We start from the raw sequence: 17,956 nt of genomic DNA on the forward strand, positions 1-17,956 counted from the left end.
TCTTCACTGTCTGAGCCACGAGGGAAGTCCCTGCTACTCTCTCTACTCCAACTATAAAAAATAGTGACTCCGTCACAGAGGCATTTCAGAATTCTTAGATGAAAGCATACTTTTGAGAACAGCATTTGTGATTCTATAAGGTATTTTACATTGAAATTAAACATATAATATTATTTCATAATATAATCTATAGAAAGTAAAGGCCACAAAATCACCTTGCTTCTTAGGTATAAATAAGACAGGAAAGAAAGAGAAGAAAGACTGATTTTTAAATGAATTATTGAAGCTCCACCTTAGTCAACAAAGATCAAAAACTAAGAACTGTATTCCTCAGGAAACTTTTGAGAAGTTCATTTATTCTATACATTGAGGAGTCTGGTTACACAGTCTAAATGTATTACATACAGAACTATATTCCTATAAAGGTAAGCCATTTCTTTTCAGATAACAAAAAGATTTCACACTTTGAAAAATAAGATTAAAAATGTAAAATAGCTTAAACAATATTTACCTTTATTATAGTTTTTTTTAAAGACAATGCAATCACTGTAACAAAATATTCTCATTCATGAGATTTCATTCATAAGAAAAATCTTGGATCTCTAATTAACTATAATCTTCTTTAAACGGTAATAAATATAAATGAAAAGAGTGAGAAAGACCCCTATTTACTTGATACATAGTGTCCAATTAACATTCTATTTGCATAAAAGGTAATGGAAGGTTTGCCTACAAGAGTATATAGTCAGGATCAAAATAAAAATGAACAATATTTCTTCCGAGTCCACTCCTGCCTCCACATTAAGCATTCAACAATTTAGCAAAACCTCAAAAACCAAAGATGAAAAATAAGCACGACTGAGTACAAAGGCAAAGCTAAACTTCAGAACGACAACGAATTTGCTATGATACAAACTACGTGATGAGAAGCAGAAGAAAAAGCACAGGATAATCTCCCCAAGAAAAACACTCCTTTTAATTTTTTTATTATTTTTTCCTTCCCTTCACAGAAAGCCACATTGGCTGCCTTTGAGCTGCTTTCCCTACTCCTCCTATAGAGCTCAACACCGCTGCAAAGATTAAAAGGTATATGATTATGTGCCCACAATTCCAAAAATACGGACTTTGATCTGGGAAAGGAAAGAAAAGATCTAAACATGATTTCGAGAATAAAAAATACAAAACAAAACAAAGACTCCACAAATATGAACAAAATTATTTTGTGGTCCAAGCCAAAGTCTGTCTTATAAATCAAACCTTAAAATTTTGAATTTCAAGGTAAAGCTGCTTTATGGTCAAAACTAAAATGTTTCAATCAGACAGAATATATTCTCTCCATACCTTTTGACAAGCTCTTTTGCATACATGCTTATATTCCTTGGCTTTGGATTCAGAATGATAACCTGCACCTGTAATGGAAAAAAAAAAAAAATCAATGGTTAACTATCATTAAGATATCAGAGACCTTGCTAACATTATATAAGTAGTTCATGCAAACTGATGCTTTCTGAGTGATAAAAAAACTACTGTCCTAAGTGTATGGACTCTTAAAAATCTAATCTTAAAAATCTTTCTGCACTATAAGCATTTTCAATACCATGCCTTATCTCCTCTGTCAAAAGCTATTTTCCTACCAGAGGCACCAGAAATAGCTTACGTTCCCAAAGAGGCTTCGCCAAGCTGACCTCTCCTCCTTTTGAAATCTTCCCCAAAGTCAGGAGTGTTTTTTAGAGGGAGCTGATAACCTAGGCAGTGTCAAGGGCAGAGTGCCTTTAATTTCCTCCCTGTTGAACTTTGGAAAGTCTTTGTCAGAATTCTTAAGAGTAACTTCAGAAAACTAGGTAGTTTTATTTCAAACTTGAAACAGACAGGTGTTCCATCCTATCCACAACCACCACCAATATCACCTCTCCTACCCTAACTTCTCCTTTCTTTCACCCCTGGAATGTAGCTCAGGGTGTCTGAAACATCAGGGATGGTATATTCACCACTGCCTATCCTAATCAAACACTCAGCAACTTCAAGAGAAAGGCTCTGAAATTTATTTCCCTAAAAGGATTAATTGTTGCTTAGTTAGGGATCTCAGAATAAACTAGAAAGAAACCAAGAAAAGGCCTTTCATCAAAGTTCCTTAACTTGCTCTGAACCTCCCCCTCAGAGCCCACTCCCAGTCCCCTGTTGGACCCCAGAGGGGTCCCCCCAACACAGGGAAGGTTAAAGAACTACATCTCTAATCCTCAGGCAGACCTCCTTCTGTGAGGCTGCAGACTACAACACAAACTTAACCCATCTTTCCTCAACGCAGACAAAGAACGGCCCCAAGAAGTTATGGTTAATGGACTCGAGGGAGCAGAAAAGAAGTCCAAACAACAGGAATCCATAATACACGCAAATTCTAGTCCCATTTCTCAAAAGCACTAAAACTTCACAGAACCTGTGCCAATGTTTACGAGGACTCTCTTCAATGTTCTCTAATAAATGCCATCTTAGATCTCAGACCCCAACCTTGCAGCAGTATTTCCCACATGGGATACTGCAGCCAAATAGGTAACTTTACTGTGTGGATAACAGCACTAATAAACTTCCCTGACGGTTCAGTGGTAAAGAATCTGCCTGCCAGTGCAGGAGACACAAGAGACATGGGTTCAATCCCTGGGTTGGGAAGATCCACTGGAGGAGGAAATGGCAACCCACTCCAGTATTCTTGCCTGGAAAATTCCATGGACAGAGGAGCCTGGTGGGCTACAGTCCATAGGGTCGCAAAGAGACAAGACTGAGTGATGAGCAGAAGCATGAAAAGTATAGGTAATATACAGATCTAGGGAAAAAGCAAAAATCTACTATTCAAGTGACTAAAATTTGGGCAAGTCTCCTTTAATACCAAAAAAAAAAAAAGCAAAAGTTTTAAAATCTCTACACTGGAATTGAAATTTTGTCCCCTAAATGTGCAAGGTAGGTAATGCTGCATAATCAATCATTCTATCTGACCTTCTAAGAATTTAGAAGGGAAAGTCATCCTTAGTCCACACAATTTCCTGCCATTACGCAGACTTCCTCCTATTACAGCCGGTACCAGCACCAGCTATAAGACTCACTGCCACGAGGTGTGTCTGAGACAGGAGGGAGTCTGCAGTGACCATCACAGAGGCAACCCTTCCCCCAACTCATCAAATGCTCCACGGCGTTATTGCTTACATATCTCAGGGCTTCCTTGCACATTTTTCAAATACTCATTATGAATAAAATAACTCACTGGGTCCTATAAACGATGCACCACCAGCATGGTGTAGTAGAAGGGAACACTGGCTTGGGAATTTCAGTTGTTTATATAAATTTACCTCATTTCTTTGAAAAGTCATTTGAAAGAAAAGAAAATTGAACCTTTTGTTTTTTCACTGTTTGACTTTTCTGGATTTGATTCTGTAAGACTTCCCAACTTGTCTGTTCAGTTTAGCTATAGCCAAAGGTTAATGATCAGGCAGAATGCCAGTCTGACAAAAAGAAACAATGCCACTCAACCCACATCAAAGAAAAAGGGAGAGGAAAAAAAAAAAAAAAAAGACGGGGCAGAGCTGCACTGCTTGGAAACCGTAGATGTATCAATGATGGGGACTCAGGGGTTGAACTTCACTGTGTCCGTCTTCCAGGTCCTCTGAAGCAGAAATCAGAGGCTGACGGAGTGCCAAAATCACTAGAATGGGACTTGTGGGCCCACTTAATGGTTTCTCGGCCTGGAGCTACTGATTAGCTGTGTGCCTGAACCACTTAATCGCTCTGGTTTTAAGGTTCCTCATTTATAATATTAAGAAGGCAAAAACTACCTTTAAGATTGTATAAATTACACTCTAAGATGGACATAGTCAAATACGGGGTGAGTAAAGTTTTTTTCAACAACTTTATTTTTAAAAACACAAACGAGAGTTTAAACAATTACTTTGTCTGGTTTTAACAATACCTAAATATATCTACTATATGGAGTAAAGGGCTTCCCAGGTGGCACTAGTGGTAAAAGAATCTATTCAGCAATGCAGGTAAACAAAAAGATGCAGGTTCAGTCTGTGGGTCACGAAGATCCCCTGGCTGATGTCATGGCAACCCACTCCAGTTATGCTTGGCTGGAGAATCCCCAAGGACAGAGGAGCCTGGCGGGCTACAAGTCCATAGAATCGCGAAGAGTCAGACATGACTTTTTAACAGGCACACGCAGATGGAGTAAAAGTACTAGAGGAGGTGAGTGAAGGGGCCAAAGGAAGTGCCATCACTGCAAGACCCTCCACGTGGGGAGCTCGGGGGAGGCCTTCACACTATGCAAGTCAACCTGTGGTTCCAACTCTTCCTGCAGTGTCCCTCCCCCAGACAGGAAACAGCTTCTGGTATACTCCAAGGCAAAGGAAAGGAAGCCCATTACTTTCATTTTCCAGCTCAGCTACTCAGAGCTTACCTGCATGCACCAACACAAAGCCCCCTCGTTTCTCTTTATGGGACTGCTTCGTTTCCAACTCTTTCGCTGTTGTTTTAACAGCCGAAACTTGAGATGATCTGGAAGGCAGTCCTTCTCCAGAACTCATCCCCTTCTCCATGGTCATTCTCCAAGATTACCATCTTCTATTGGGAAAAGTGCATACTTCCATCCAAAAGTAACTGCAGAAGAGGAATTACCCTAAAGGAAAACAGGCAAAGATAGTGTGCATTTCTTTCCACTAACACACACGTATACAAATTTGTGCTCAGGTAACTTTCAAGAAAAACCCCTAATTTTAAAGTTATTTAACTGGGTAACACAAAGAATATAAAAAGGTTAGAATTTAAATCCCTTTATACACTGACAGGTCTTGAAGTCGTATAAACAAAGAACTGTTGTAAAAAAACTTCATGTTGAGTCCAAAAGATATTTTATCTCTCATTTTATCTACATTGAAGAAAACCTCATCTTAAATATCACTTTCTACTACCTCCAAACCAAACACTAATAACCTCTGGGACATTCAAGAACCACAGGCAGCACTGGCAACATCACTGAGCCTTGATTTAAAGCCTAGATTGCTGCTTATTTTTTCCTCCAGCTTTATTGAGATATAATTGACATACACCAGTGGAGAAGTTCAAGCAGTACAACCTGAGGACGTGACACACATATATACGGCAAAATGATTGCCACAAGGTTAGTTAACACATCCATCACCTCACCTAAGTACAATCTTTTGTGTGTGGTGAAAACATATAAGAGCTCAAGATTGCTGTTTGCTTAAAAAAATGAACCAACCTCCCACCTCCTTCCCCATCCCATCCCTCTGGGTCTTCCCAGTGCACCAGCCCTGAGCACTTGTCTCATGCATCCAACTGAAAAAAAAAAAAAATGAACCAACATACAGATTTACTCTGCCTATGGACAACTTTTTATGAAAAACAGTTTAATGCTTCAGAGCTCAATGTAAAACAAATGCTAACAAATTTATAAGACTAAAGCATGAAATTAAAATAATACTTGTGCAAATATTTGTTCATTTTCACAAAAGCATTATTTCTGAGGTTCTCAAAAGATAATAAAATGAATTACAAGCAACATATACCACAAAGCTTCTAATTTTTCTCACAAGCTCACAAGCTACTGGCAATCTTGACTTAATAATGATGGTAAAACACACTTCAGACTGGGGAAAAATGGATCATTTAAAAAATCAACAGAGATTTGAGGGGAAAAAAAAAAATATCCCAAAGTCACGTGATTGAAACTACTCAAACACCTAGATTCACACTATAAGGTAAAAATCTGTACCTTATCCTAAATTGAGAAATGGGGAGGGACACAGGGCTTTAAAGAGTGACAGCCAACTAGTTCAAAAGAACAGTGTCACGCAGAGTGTGGTCTACAGACTAGTGCTGGTTATCAGTCTGCAAGAGATTATTTTTTATTCATATACGAACTGTCTTACATCCATGTTTTCAATAAACAATGACAGTTTTTCTAATACTTTTCTATTTCCCTAAGTTTTGTTTATAATATCTTTTTATAATCTGTTTAATAGAACAGAATTAAAACCATCTATAAAAACTGGAGATTCACAAGGAAAAGACTCAAAGTACAAAAGGCACATTAATTCACTCTAAAACTTACATCTTCCAGGGTATAATTATATTTTTGAAATAATTTTATCTGCTACATCAGATAAAAATATGAGCTTTCACTTTTATCTTTCTTTCATAGTTCTGTTTTGAGGTTTTTGTGGTATTCTGTTTTATTTTTGCATTTTATAAAAGAAATGGTCAACAATGGATTGAAAAAATTTTAACTTGATTCTTCACACAAGAAATGGCCTGGAAGCAGTGCAATATGGTACTCTGTGTGTGCATGCATGCATGATAAGTCACTTCAGTCATGTGTGACTCTTTGCAACTCCATGGACTGGAGCCCGCCAGGCTCCTCTGTCCATGGGATTCTCCAGGCAAGCATACTGGAATGGGTTGCCATGCCCTCCTCCAGGGGATCTTCCCAACCCAGGGACTGAACCCACGTCTCTTATGTCTCCTGTATTTGCAGGCGGGTTCCATACCACTAACGCCACCTGAGAAGCCCAACATTGTATTTTAACTTCCTTTAATTCCTGGTTAAAAAGAATCCATTTAATTATTATTATGTATCACCTAATTTAAAGGACAAATAATTTAAAATCATATACATATATACATTTGCTGTTGTATTAAAGTGTTTACATATAATCATAAATTTTTATTATAAAAGAGCGCTGAGGTTTATTAAATAACAGTAAGTTAAAATGCCTGCTTTTGTTTTGTAGTGATAAGTATCTCTCTGAGAATGGATTTTCTTCCAACTGCTTCAAGAGGGTCTGCCTCAATTACCTTTATTTGACTTTGGTTATTTCTCTGAGATAGGTTACTATTTATTTCTGTGTCAGTTGACAAAGTCAGTTTAAATGATTAGCAGTTTATCTCCCAGTCTATATAGGCCTGATGTCTGACCAAGTCATGAAATGAGCTTGGGCCCACTAGACCCACAAACAGCTGTGTGAAAACTCAAGCTTTGGAAAATTCAAAGCTTCAGTTCAAATGAAAACACATCCAAGCAGTATGAGTTATAAAACTTTCTCTGACTCACTGTCATCAGATGCAAATTTTTCATGAATAACAATTTAGAACATATACAAATTTTAACGAATAAGTTTTGATGTAACAGGCATTTTTAATGTATATGAGAGATTTGCTTGCTTCTCAAGCTTGTCTGAAAAAATTAAATGTGGAAGATGAATAAATATGCTGTTTCTTGAGCAATCTATCATCTCTCAGAGATGATAGAAATTTATTTATGTAGCAAACCATGTCATCTCACTAAACTCCTCCAAAAATGCTGGCCCCAAAGTTCTGCAGCACTGGGAAAGGAACTCAAGTAGACAGGCTAGCCAATGTACAACTCTGGCCTCCAACTTCCAATGGTTACTGGAATATTTTTAATTCAATTAGAAATGAAGCAATTTCTACTCCAACATCAGTTTTTGTTTAACTCAGAACCCATTAAAAGTCTTACATTCGTAACAGAACTCCAACAAATGTCCCAAAAAAGACACAAAAGGCGGAAGGGGGCAAGTGAGCAAATCCCAGTTTATAGAAGAACTATATAACAACTTAAACAGATCAAAAGATGCTAAACCTCACTCAAAAGAAAAAGGCAAAACAAAACCACACTCATATATCAGCTGGACTGGCCAAGTTAAAGAGTCATTCTCACATGTTGCAAGGAGCAGCACAGATGAATACAATGCAACAAGGTCAATTTGGTAAAATCAACCAAAATTACAAACATACACGGAAGGGTAGTCTGTAATGGTAAAGATATACACCAATAGTATGTCTTGATAAAAAAAAAGTAGTTAAAAATAAAAGCAGCTTTTGGAAAAAATGAGAACTTTATTGATACACAAATATGAAACAACCAATGTTGAAGATATTTTGGTAAGTAAAAAAAGGCATGGTACAGAAACATCTGCAGTACCATATTTTGAGGGAGACAAGAAAAAATAATACAACCAAATATATATGCAAAGTGCAATCTGGAAGAATATATCAAAAATTAGCACAATAGCAGTTACCAAAAGATTTGGGTGACTGGTGGACAAAGGTGAAATGGAAATCCCACTATTCACCATTGTGCACCTTTTGATTTTGGACAATCTGAATGTATTACTTAAAAACAAAAAAAACTTTTTTATTCATTTATTTCTTTATGAGAACACAAGATAACTAGCCAAGTCCAGGTCTCAAAATAGGGCAAGCTGGTGAGATCCCACTTCAATAAGAGGAGAAATGCCATATTCTGAAGGTTCTCAACACTCAACCCACCTAGAGAAGGAACAGACAAAAAAACACGGCCAGTCAACAATACTGGCTGAGAGGTCTGTTTTGGTTTTGTTTTTCTGGATCTTGAATTTCTAGGGCCACATAAACCACAGATAATCCTAAATTTAAAAAAAATAAAATTATTATTTGATCTCTACAGTTGAAACTAAGGAGTAAAATGTAAATCATGTAGATTGACATCAGATATCCCTGTGATATTTTTAATCACATTTGTAGTCATTATTACAAATAATTATTTGAAATGGATGAATCATATTCACATCAATATATAGATCCATATGGAAAATGTTTAACACTTCAGCTAAGTCTTTGAGATAACAGTCATCACAAAAGTTTTCCAATCAAAGATGCATATGCATGTTATAGCTTTACACAACAGAAAACAATTTTATACATCATTTTTATAATGCCTGTGTTCCTGAATGATAAGTTTGAATATGGACATTTTGCAACTTTCTATTGGTGATGGTACTAAAATTCACTTTATTATATCTAAAAAACACTGGCAATTTGTCCATCCTCTGCAACAGTAGCTTGAAAAGTGAAACTGAAAGTGAAAGTGAAGTCGCTCAGTTATGTCTAACTCTTTGCAACCCCATGGACTATATCCCACCAGGCTCCTCCATTCATGGGATTTTCCAGGCAAGCATACAGGAGTGGGTTGCCATTTCCTTCTCCAGGGGATCTTCCCTACCCAGGGATCGAACCCGGGTTTCCCACATTATAGGCAGACGCTTTACCATCTGAGCCACAGGGAAGTCCAAGATTGAAAAGGTAAACATGAAGTTACTCTGTGTGTGAGTGTGTGTGTATGTGTGTGTGTGTGTGTGTGAAGTCACTTCAGTGGTGTCTGGCTCCTTACCCTATGGACTGTAGCCCACCAGGATACTCTGTCCAGGGGATTCTCCAGGCAAGAATACTGGAGTCGGTTGCCATGACCTCCTCCAGGGAATCTTCCCGACCCAGGGCTTGAACCTCTATCTCTTATGTCTTCTGCATTGGCAGGCAAGTTCTTTACAACTAGCACCACCTGAGAAGCCCAAAGTTACCATATGACCCAGCAATTCCACTCCTAATAATGTATATTCATTAGAACTGAAAATACATCCATATAAAAACTTGTACATGGATGTTTATAGCAGAACTATTCATAACAGTCAAAAAGTGGGAACAACTCAAATATCCATGAGCAGACCTTGGTTAAACAAAGTGTGGTATATTTAATATTGTGCTCATGGTTTGGGAGAATCAATATAGTGAAAATGAGTATACTACCCAAAGCAATCTACAGATTCAATGCAATCTCTATCAAGCTACCAATGGTATTTTTCAGAGAACTAGAACAAATAATTTCACAATTTGCATGGAAATACAAAAAACCTCAAATAGCCAAAGCCATCTTGAGAAAGAAGAACTGGAGGAATCAACCTGTCCAACTTCAGGCTCTACTACAAAGCCATAGTCATCAAGACAGTGTGGTACCGGCACAAAGACAGAAATATAGATCAATGGAACAAAATAGAAAGCCCAGAGATAAATCCACACACTTATGGACACCTTATCTTTGACAAAGGAGGCAAGAATATACAATGGAGAAAAGACAATCTCTTTAACAAGTGGTGCTGGGAGAACTGGTCAACCACTTGTAAAAGAGTGAAACTAGAACACTCTCTAACACCATATACAAAAATAAACTCAAAATGGATTAAAGATCTGAATGTAAGACCAGAAAATATAAAACTCCTAGAGGAAAACATAGGCAAAACACTCTCCGACATAAATCACAGCAGGATCCTCTATGACCCACCTCCAAGAATATTGGAAATAAAAGCAAAAATAAACAAATGGGACCTAATTAAAATTAAAAGCTTTTGCACAACAAAGGAAACTATAAGCAAGGTGAAAAGACAGCCCTCAGATTGGGAGAAAATAATAGCAAATGAAGCAACAGACAAAGGATTAATCTCAGAAATATACAAGCAACTCCTGCAGCTCAATTCCAGAAAAATAAAAGACCCAATCAAAAAATGGGCCAAAGAACTAAACAGACATTTCTCCAAAGAAGACATACAGATGGCTAACAAACACATGAAAAGATGTTCAACATTACTCATTATCAGAGACATGCAAATCAAAACCACAATGAGGTACCCTAACATGCCAATCAGAATGTCTGCTATCCAAAAGTCTACAAGCAATAAATGCTGGAGAGGGTGTGGAGAAAAGGGAACCCTCTTACACTGTTGGTGGGAATGCAAACTAGTACAGCCACTATGGAGAACAGTGTGGAGATTCCTTAAAAAACTGGAAATAGAACCGCCATATGACCCAGCAATCCCACTTCTGGGCATACACACTGAGGAAACCAGATCTGAAAGAGACATGTGTACCCCAATGTTCATCACAGCACTGTTTATAATAGCCAGGACATGGAAGCAACCTAGATGTCCATCAGCAGACAAATGGATAAGAAAGCTGTGGTACATATACACAATGGAATATTATTCAGCCATTAAAAAGAATACATTCAAATCAGTTCTAATGAGGTAGATGAAACTGGAGCCCATTATACAGAGTGAAGTAAGCCAGAAAGAAAAACACCAATACAGTATACTAATGCATATATATGGAATTTAGAAAGACAATAACGATAACCCTGTATGCCAGACAGCAAGAGAGACACAGATGTATTGAACAGTCTTTTGGACACTGTGGGAGAGGGCGAGGTCGGGATGATATGGGAGAATGGCATTGAAACATGTAAATTATCATATGTGAAATGAATCACCAGTCCAGGTTCGACGCATGATACAGGATGCTCGCGGCTGGTGCACTGGAATGACCCAGAGGGATGGGATGGGGAGGGAGTTGGGAGCGGGGGCTCAGGATGGGAGCACATGTACACCCATGGCAGATTCAAGTCAATGTATGGCAAAACCAATACAATGTTGTAAAGTAAAATAAATAAATAATTTAAATTTAAAAATAAAATAAAAGTGGAAGAGGGAGGCCTGAAAGGGATAAGCAGAGAGTTGTCCATGTGAGAAGGACTCAGCCTAGTGTTGCTGACTTTGAAAAGATAGAGGAAAGAGCCAGAAGATAAGGAATGTGAGCAGTCTTCAGAAGCTGGAAAAGGCAAGGGAACAGATTCTACCCCAGAGCCTCTAGAAGAAACAAGATCCTACAAACACCTTGGTTTTAGCCCAGTGAAACCCATCTCTTACTCCTGATATCCAGAACCCTAAGATTTGTATTGTTAAAGCCCCCCCCCCAAAAAAAAAAACAAACTGTGGTATATTTAGACAATGGAACATTATAGAGCCATAAAAAGGAATGAAGGGTTGATACACACTATGGCATGAATGAACCATGAAAACAATGAAAGAAGTCAGACACAATCAGTCACATATGTTTCACAATGAAAGAAGTAAGACACAAAAGGCCACATATGTTTCAATTTATATCAAATGTCCAGAGTAGGCATATCTAAAAGGATAGAAGTAGATTAGTGGTTGCCTTGGGCTAGAAGGACAGAGGGGAATTGAGGAGTGACTGCTAATGGGGGCAGGATTTCTTTGGGGGAGAGGCAATAAAAATGTTCTAAAATTGGTTGTGGTCACAGCTGCATGGTATTTAGTCTGAATAACTACCAATGAATTGTACACTTAGCATGAGTAATAATATGATAAATGAATTTTATCTTAATAAAACTGTTGTGTGGGGAGGGTGTATTTTTTCCTCCCAATAAATTGTATCTTTACCTGTAAGATGTATCTTCTCCAAGTTACCAAACTTAATGGCATCTTTGAACAGTCTTTAGCTTGCAACCTCTGATTCTCTAGATATCCTGTTCTCCTTGGCAAGCATGCCAATCTACTATCCTAGCTCTTTGAGGCCCCTCTGACCCCTCCCAGCTTTGTTCTCTTGCCTGACTTTCAAACAGAATGTCCAAAGGCTTAAGTCTCATATGCCTCCTTCAGCAACTTCACTGAGTATCGAGTTTTCAAAATGATCCCCTCAGTAAACCAGATGATTCCTAACTCTGCCTCTTAAGCTGTAGCCATAAGTCTCCTGGAGAGCTCAACCTGGATCCTCCAAACTCTTAGCCTACCCAAAACAAATTCACCTTTCCCCAGAAATCTAATTCTTTCTACATTACTCCTTACTTTTAATAGCCCAATCCTTTCTAACTCACCTTATAGTCATCTTGGACTGTGCCTAGTTTCCAAATCCTATAGATTTCTTCTAAAGCATTTAACTTCCTTTTTCCTACTGCCTTGACCTTTGCTCAGCTCACATACCTCTTAGCTTAAGTGTTACAGAAAGCATATTAACTTTTCTCCCCAAACCCATGCTGTCATAAAACAATCATCTACAAAAGGCTGCCAAAGTAAATCTCATAAAGGACAATGCCAATCAGGACAAATAGCATGCCAAAAGACATGAGCAGGCAATACATAAAAGAGGAAATATAAACTGGATAGCCAATATTAAAGAAAGAATACCCAAAGAAATTAAAAAAAAAAAAAAAAACTAACTAGCACTGTACTGCCATCATAAACTGATGTAACCGTTTTGAAAAGGAATGTGTCAGAAAGTATCAAGAGCCTTAAAATGTATAATGTTGTATATACCCTCTCCAGAGATACTTCACATATGAACTAGCCTACACAGACACAAATAATAGTCCCACAAATTCCTCTTAAGAGTACTGGGAGACTAGAGAAGAGGGAGGGGCAAGGATGAAAGGGAAACTTGATTTTTCTCTATCTAATAACCTTTCGTATTCTATTTTTTTTAAAAAAACTGGGTACTATTTACTAAAAAGAGAAGATTTAAGTTCGCTGTCTCTGTGACCAAGATGAATATAAATTAACTTGATTATCAAGGCCAGAAAAGAAACTCAGAATAAAACACTGCTTTTGCTTCAGGGACTTTCATGGCACAAATCAGTGCCTAAAGGTCCAAATCTTGACTCCATTTCTCTCAAATATTGTTTCATATTCCTACAGCATGTGATGACACTATTTCTTTTTTCTTTAAGCTATCTAGAAGACTACCATATGTCCTGTTTGCCTCTGGTGTTGAAGTTTTTCACTCTAGGTTTACTTAGCCTTTTAGAAGCAGTTGAAGGAGGAAGGAAATCATGGAATCCATTCATCTTACAGCAAAGGCTTTTAGAGAAATCCAGCCCTTAAGCTACAGCAGCTGATGAAGCGTTTTGTTGCTCTTATCATCAGACTGAAGCTTTAATGTCTCATTAAATAAGCTCCAAAACATACTTATTTCATCTTTGACCCAGGAATTCCACTTCTGAAAACACTTTCTACCAAAATAATTTTAAATATAGAAAAATTTTATGCTGTGTTTAACATAGGATAATTTAGAAAAACAAAAATCTGAGTGTCTTAAATACCTAACATAGAGAATCTATGTATTTCTGGTCAACTGTTTTTTATTTTAAAAAGGTGCCAAAGGTCATTCAATGGGGAAAAGACAGTCTTTTCAACAAATGGTGCTGGGAATACTGGAGAGCCACATGCACAAGAAGAAAGCTGGACTCCTACCTCACACCATATACAAAAAGTAACTCTACATAGATCAAGGCCTAAATGTAAGAGCTAAAACTACATAAAACTCTTATGGGGAAAAAAAAAAAATAAGAGTAAACCTTCATGAACTTGGACTTGGCAATGATTTTACACATAACACCAAAAGCACAAACAACAGCAAAACCCACAGATAAATGGGACTTCAACAAAATTTTTAACTTTTGCACTTCAAGGAACACCATTCAAGAAAGTGAAAAGATACTCCACAAAATAGCAGGGGTTGGGGGGGGGGGGGGGTGCAGTGAGGGGTGGGGAATGGAAGAAATATTGCAAATCTGAAAGGGGACTTGTGTCCAGACTATATAAAGAACTCATACAACTTAAAATTTTCTTTAAAAAAAAAAAAAATTTAATTTAAAAATGGGTGAAGGAATTGAATGGACATTTCTCCAAAGACATACAAAGGGCCAATAAGCACAAAGAAGAGATCCTCGTCATTATGAGACATCAAGGAAATGCAAATCAAAACTACAAGATGCCATTTCACAAGCAACGGAAGGCTATAATCAAAAAGAATAAATGCCAGCAAGGATAAACAGAAATCAGAACCCTTATATCCAGCTTGTGCAGGCCACTCTGGAAGATACCTGTCAGTTCTCAAAAAGGTAAACAGTTCCCACGTGACCCAGCAATTTCACCCCTAGGGATGTATCTAAGAGAACTGAAGACACACGTTCACACAAAAACTTGTACATGGATGTTTATAGCAGAATTATTCGTAACAGTCAGGAACTGGAAACAATCCACATGTTCATCAGCTGATGATGGATAAACAAAATGCGGCATATTTATATAATGGAATGTTATTCGGCCATAAAAAGATTAAGGGTGTACCTTGAAAACACTATGCTGAGTGAAAGAAGGCAAGACAACAGAAAGCCCCATGCTGTAGGATTCCATTTACATGAAATGTCCAGAAAAGGAAAATCCATAGACACGAAGTAGACTAGTGGCTGCCAAAAGCTGGGGGAACAAGCGGAAAGGAGATCTAATGAGGAGCGACTGTGATGGGTACAGAGATTTTTTTGGAGGTGATGAAAACGTCAAGGAATTAGATACTGATGACAGGTGCAGAACTTTGTGAATATACTAAAAGCCACTGAAATTTAAAAGGGTGGAATTTTATGAATATCTCAAAAAATTCATGCAATAGATGCAATGTACAAAACATATGCTTCTTAGTTAAAACCATACTTTATACACACTATACTCCTTAGTGGGCTTCCCTTGTGGCTCAGTTGGTAAAGAATCCACCTGCAATGCGGGAGACCTGGGTTCGATCTCTGGGTTGGGAAGATCCCCTGGAGAAGGGAAAGGCTACCCGCTCCAGTATTCTGGCCCTAGAGTCGGTGGGGTTGCAAGGAGTCGAACAGGACCGAGCGACTTTCACTTTCATAATCCTATGTAGGTTAAGAATCTGCAATTTTTTGAAACGTAGAAAGATCAAAATGCTGGGCTGGTGGAATCACTGATGATCTCTTCTTAAACATTTCTGCATTTTCCAAATATTCGTTAAAGAGCATGCACTGCTTTTTTTTTATAAGTGCGGGGGGAAAGCTTTATTCAAACACAAAAGCAAATTATTAAACTCCCAAGTGTATAAAAATTCCTTAGTTTCGTGTACAGTGATCCCAGTCCCAAGGTCCCCAAAAATACTTTGCATTCCCCTCCCCTCCCCTCCAGAGGCGAATGAGGCTGAACTCCCTCCTCCCGGAAACACGATGCCCTCTATTTCCAAGGCACCTCGAATTCCTGTTCCCCACCCTCCTCTCAGGTTACTCCTGCTCCATCCTCTCGGTCCTTTCCTCTCCCTTCTCCAGCTGAGCAGTAAACGCTAACTTCCCGCGGGGCTCTAACACACTACGAGGCTGCTCTGCCCCGACCGGCCACGCAGGACCGGGCGCACACTCCCGGCTCTCCGGGAACCTGGAACTCGGAGAAACCGCAGCCCGAGACCGCATCGAGCGTGAGGGACTGCCAGAACCCCCTCCCCAGACACAAACAGCCCCTTCCCTGCAGAGGGGAGGAGACCGCCGGGCCGCAGCAGCCGGGAGCGGGCGCCGGGACGGGCCCCACGCGCGACCAGGGCTCGGGGACGAGGGACGCCTCGGGTCCCGTCCTCCGGCACCGCCCTCGGCGAGGAGCATCCTGCGCGCCGCCCTTCCCCGGCCCAGAGAGCACGTCCTGGAGAGCGCGCGGCGCCGGGGCAGAGCGAGCGCGCGGCGGCCGCAGCCGCGCGGACAGCGTGAGAAGGAGGGACACTCACCCGCATCAGCCCAGAGCCCTCAGAGCACCGGAAGTAGCCGCCCGCCCGTTGCCAGGGTGAGGAAGCGGGGGTGACGTCAAGCTCCCCCATTGGGCTCGAGCGCAGCCACGTGTCCGGAAGCAGCCGCCCATAGGCGGCTCTATCCCCGCCCCCTACTCTGGCGCCCCTCACCTGGCCGCAGAGGTGCCGGGAAGGCCCCACCTGGAGCCGCCTTTTGAGTTGCGCAAGCGCCCTCGCCTCTCTCCTCCAGCCCCTTAATGACCCGAAAGGCTGTGATCTTGTGATCAGAGTGGTCGGTATCCTAGCAACGTGATGTGAAATTAAGCTAGTCACCACTTACTGAGGTGTCACTGACAAGCTTAATTTCATCCAATCCTTGCAGCCCTCCCCTCCCCACTACACCGTAGGGATAACTAGAGTTCTGCCTGAATTACACGTGGGTGACTGGGGCTAGCCTTGCTCTGGGGAGGATTAAACTGGGAGTGGCCTGTCTTTTACCATCTAGCGTCTAAAACCAAGACCAATTGATAGTAACATGTAATCTCTTTCATGTTTCCTTGTAGCTATTAACATGAATCGTCTACCATGTAACCACCATTAAACCTATTCTGTACTTAATAGTTTTCGAAGTGCTCACATAAGCAACTTCAGCATCATCTGGAATCTTACCAGAAATATGAATTCTTGGGCCACACCTCAGACTTCCTCAGTCAGAAACTTTGGGTTTTCTACAGGCCTAACAGGGCCCTGTGGGGCTCCTGGGCACAGAGGTCTTTTTGTTCCCCATTCTATAGCTCAGACTCTGGCCTCCACGACCTTTTCTGAGTTCCAAAAGGCAGGATAGTTGCTGATCAAAGGCGAAACAGTAAGGAAACCACCTGAGGCAAGATTAAAGGGACAAGAGTGGGTCTTCAAGATTAAGAGAGGACCACCTGTGACCCTGCATACACCCTAATCTTGTCAGCAACCCCACCCTTTTGAAACTGCAGAAGAAGCAAAGAAGACTGCTAATATCTTGATCCTTATCACATACTCCTCCCTGACTTTATGATCTCTCCCTGCTCACCAGGGAGGTGGACACAATTCTTGAGACCTACCGTGTTTCCCCTTTGCCTGATGATGTAATAAAACCACTCTTTCCTTCCCCTCTATGACTCTGTTTCTATATATCTGTTTGGCATTGATGCACAGAGAGCCAAGATTTTGGCAATAGTTTGGGACCCAGAGAACTGTTTTAACAAGCCATCCAAGTGATTCAGATGCACCTAAAATTTGAGACCCACTGAACCAGAAGAACTTTCTCTTTAGCCTAACTGCAGAGGTGGAATGGGGAGGGTGATGAAGGCGTGCCTCAGGAGAGGGGAGCCGTCAAGACGTGCTGCCAGCAATCAAGAATGGAAGTCGGGAAAGCAGTTTGGGGCTAGTATGGGAGTGAGACAGCAGAACTGATTCCCCTGGGATTCCAAGATAAAAGTATGTGTTAAATGTACAGGAAAGACTTCTCAACTTCCAGTAATTCCAAATCCATTTTATTAACTTTTGTATTCTCCAACATATTTTTCTGCTAATATTCTTCTTTACAAACAAACATGAAATGGTATTAAAAAGACCTCTTGTGAAAGTTATCTATAAAAACAGAATTTTAAACTTAAAAGGAAATGTAGGGCCCTTTATTAAATGGTTTAAATAAGAAGAAAAAGAAGCAGTG

The 17,956-nt window shown here is 39.8% G+C and overlaps 1 protein-coding gene across 8 annotated transcripts in view; it reads right to left on the reverse strand.

The window, feature by feature from the left end:
• The window catches only part of TASP1 (taspase 1), a 251,016-nt gene extending 234,718 nt beyond the window's left edge, over nucleotides 1-16,298 (reverse strand). For 7 of the 8 annotated variants that reach the window (XR_009689987.1, XM_061125956.1, XM_061125955.1 and 4 more), the window contains exons 1-3: nucleotides 16,249-16,298; nucleotides 4,442-4,660; nucleotides 1,342-1,409 (exon numbers count right to left, since the gene is read on the reverse strand). Coding sequence is in view for 6 of the 8 variants with exons in the window: in XM_061125956.1 (XP_060981939.1) it covers nucleotides 1,342-1,409; nucleotides 4,442-4,586 (213 nt within the window). In the remaining 2 variants the exon portion in view is untranslated. Of the gene's footprint in view, nucleotides 1-1,341; nucleotides 1,412-4,441; nucleotides 4,661-16,248 lie in introns of those variants that run through there. The other variant, XM_061125961.1, reaches the window with a different exon arrangement.
• Between the last annotated feature and the right edge of the window lie 1,658 nt (nucleotides 16,299-17,956).

The sequence above is a fragment of the Dama dama genome, chromosome 23 (assembly GCF_033118175.1).
Source record: "Dama dama isolate Ldn47 chromosome 23, ASM3311817v1, whole genome shotgun sequence".
Classification (NCBI taxonomy): domain Eukaryota; kingdom Metazoa; phylum Chordata; class Mammalia; order Artiodactyla; family Cervidae; genus Dama; species Dama dama.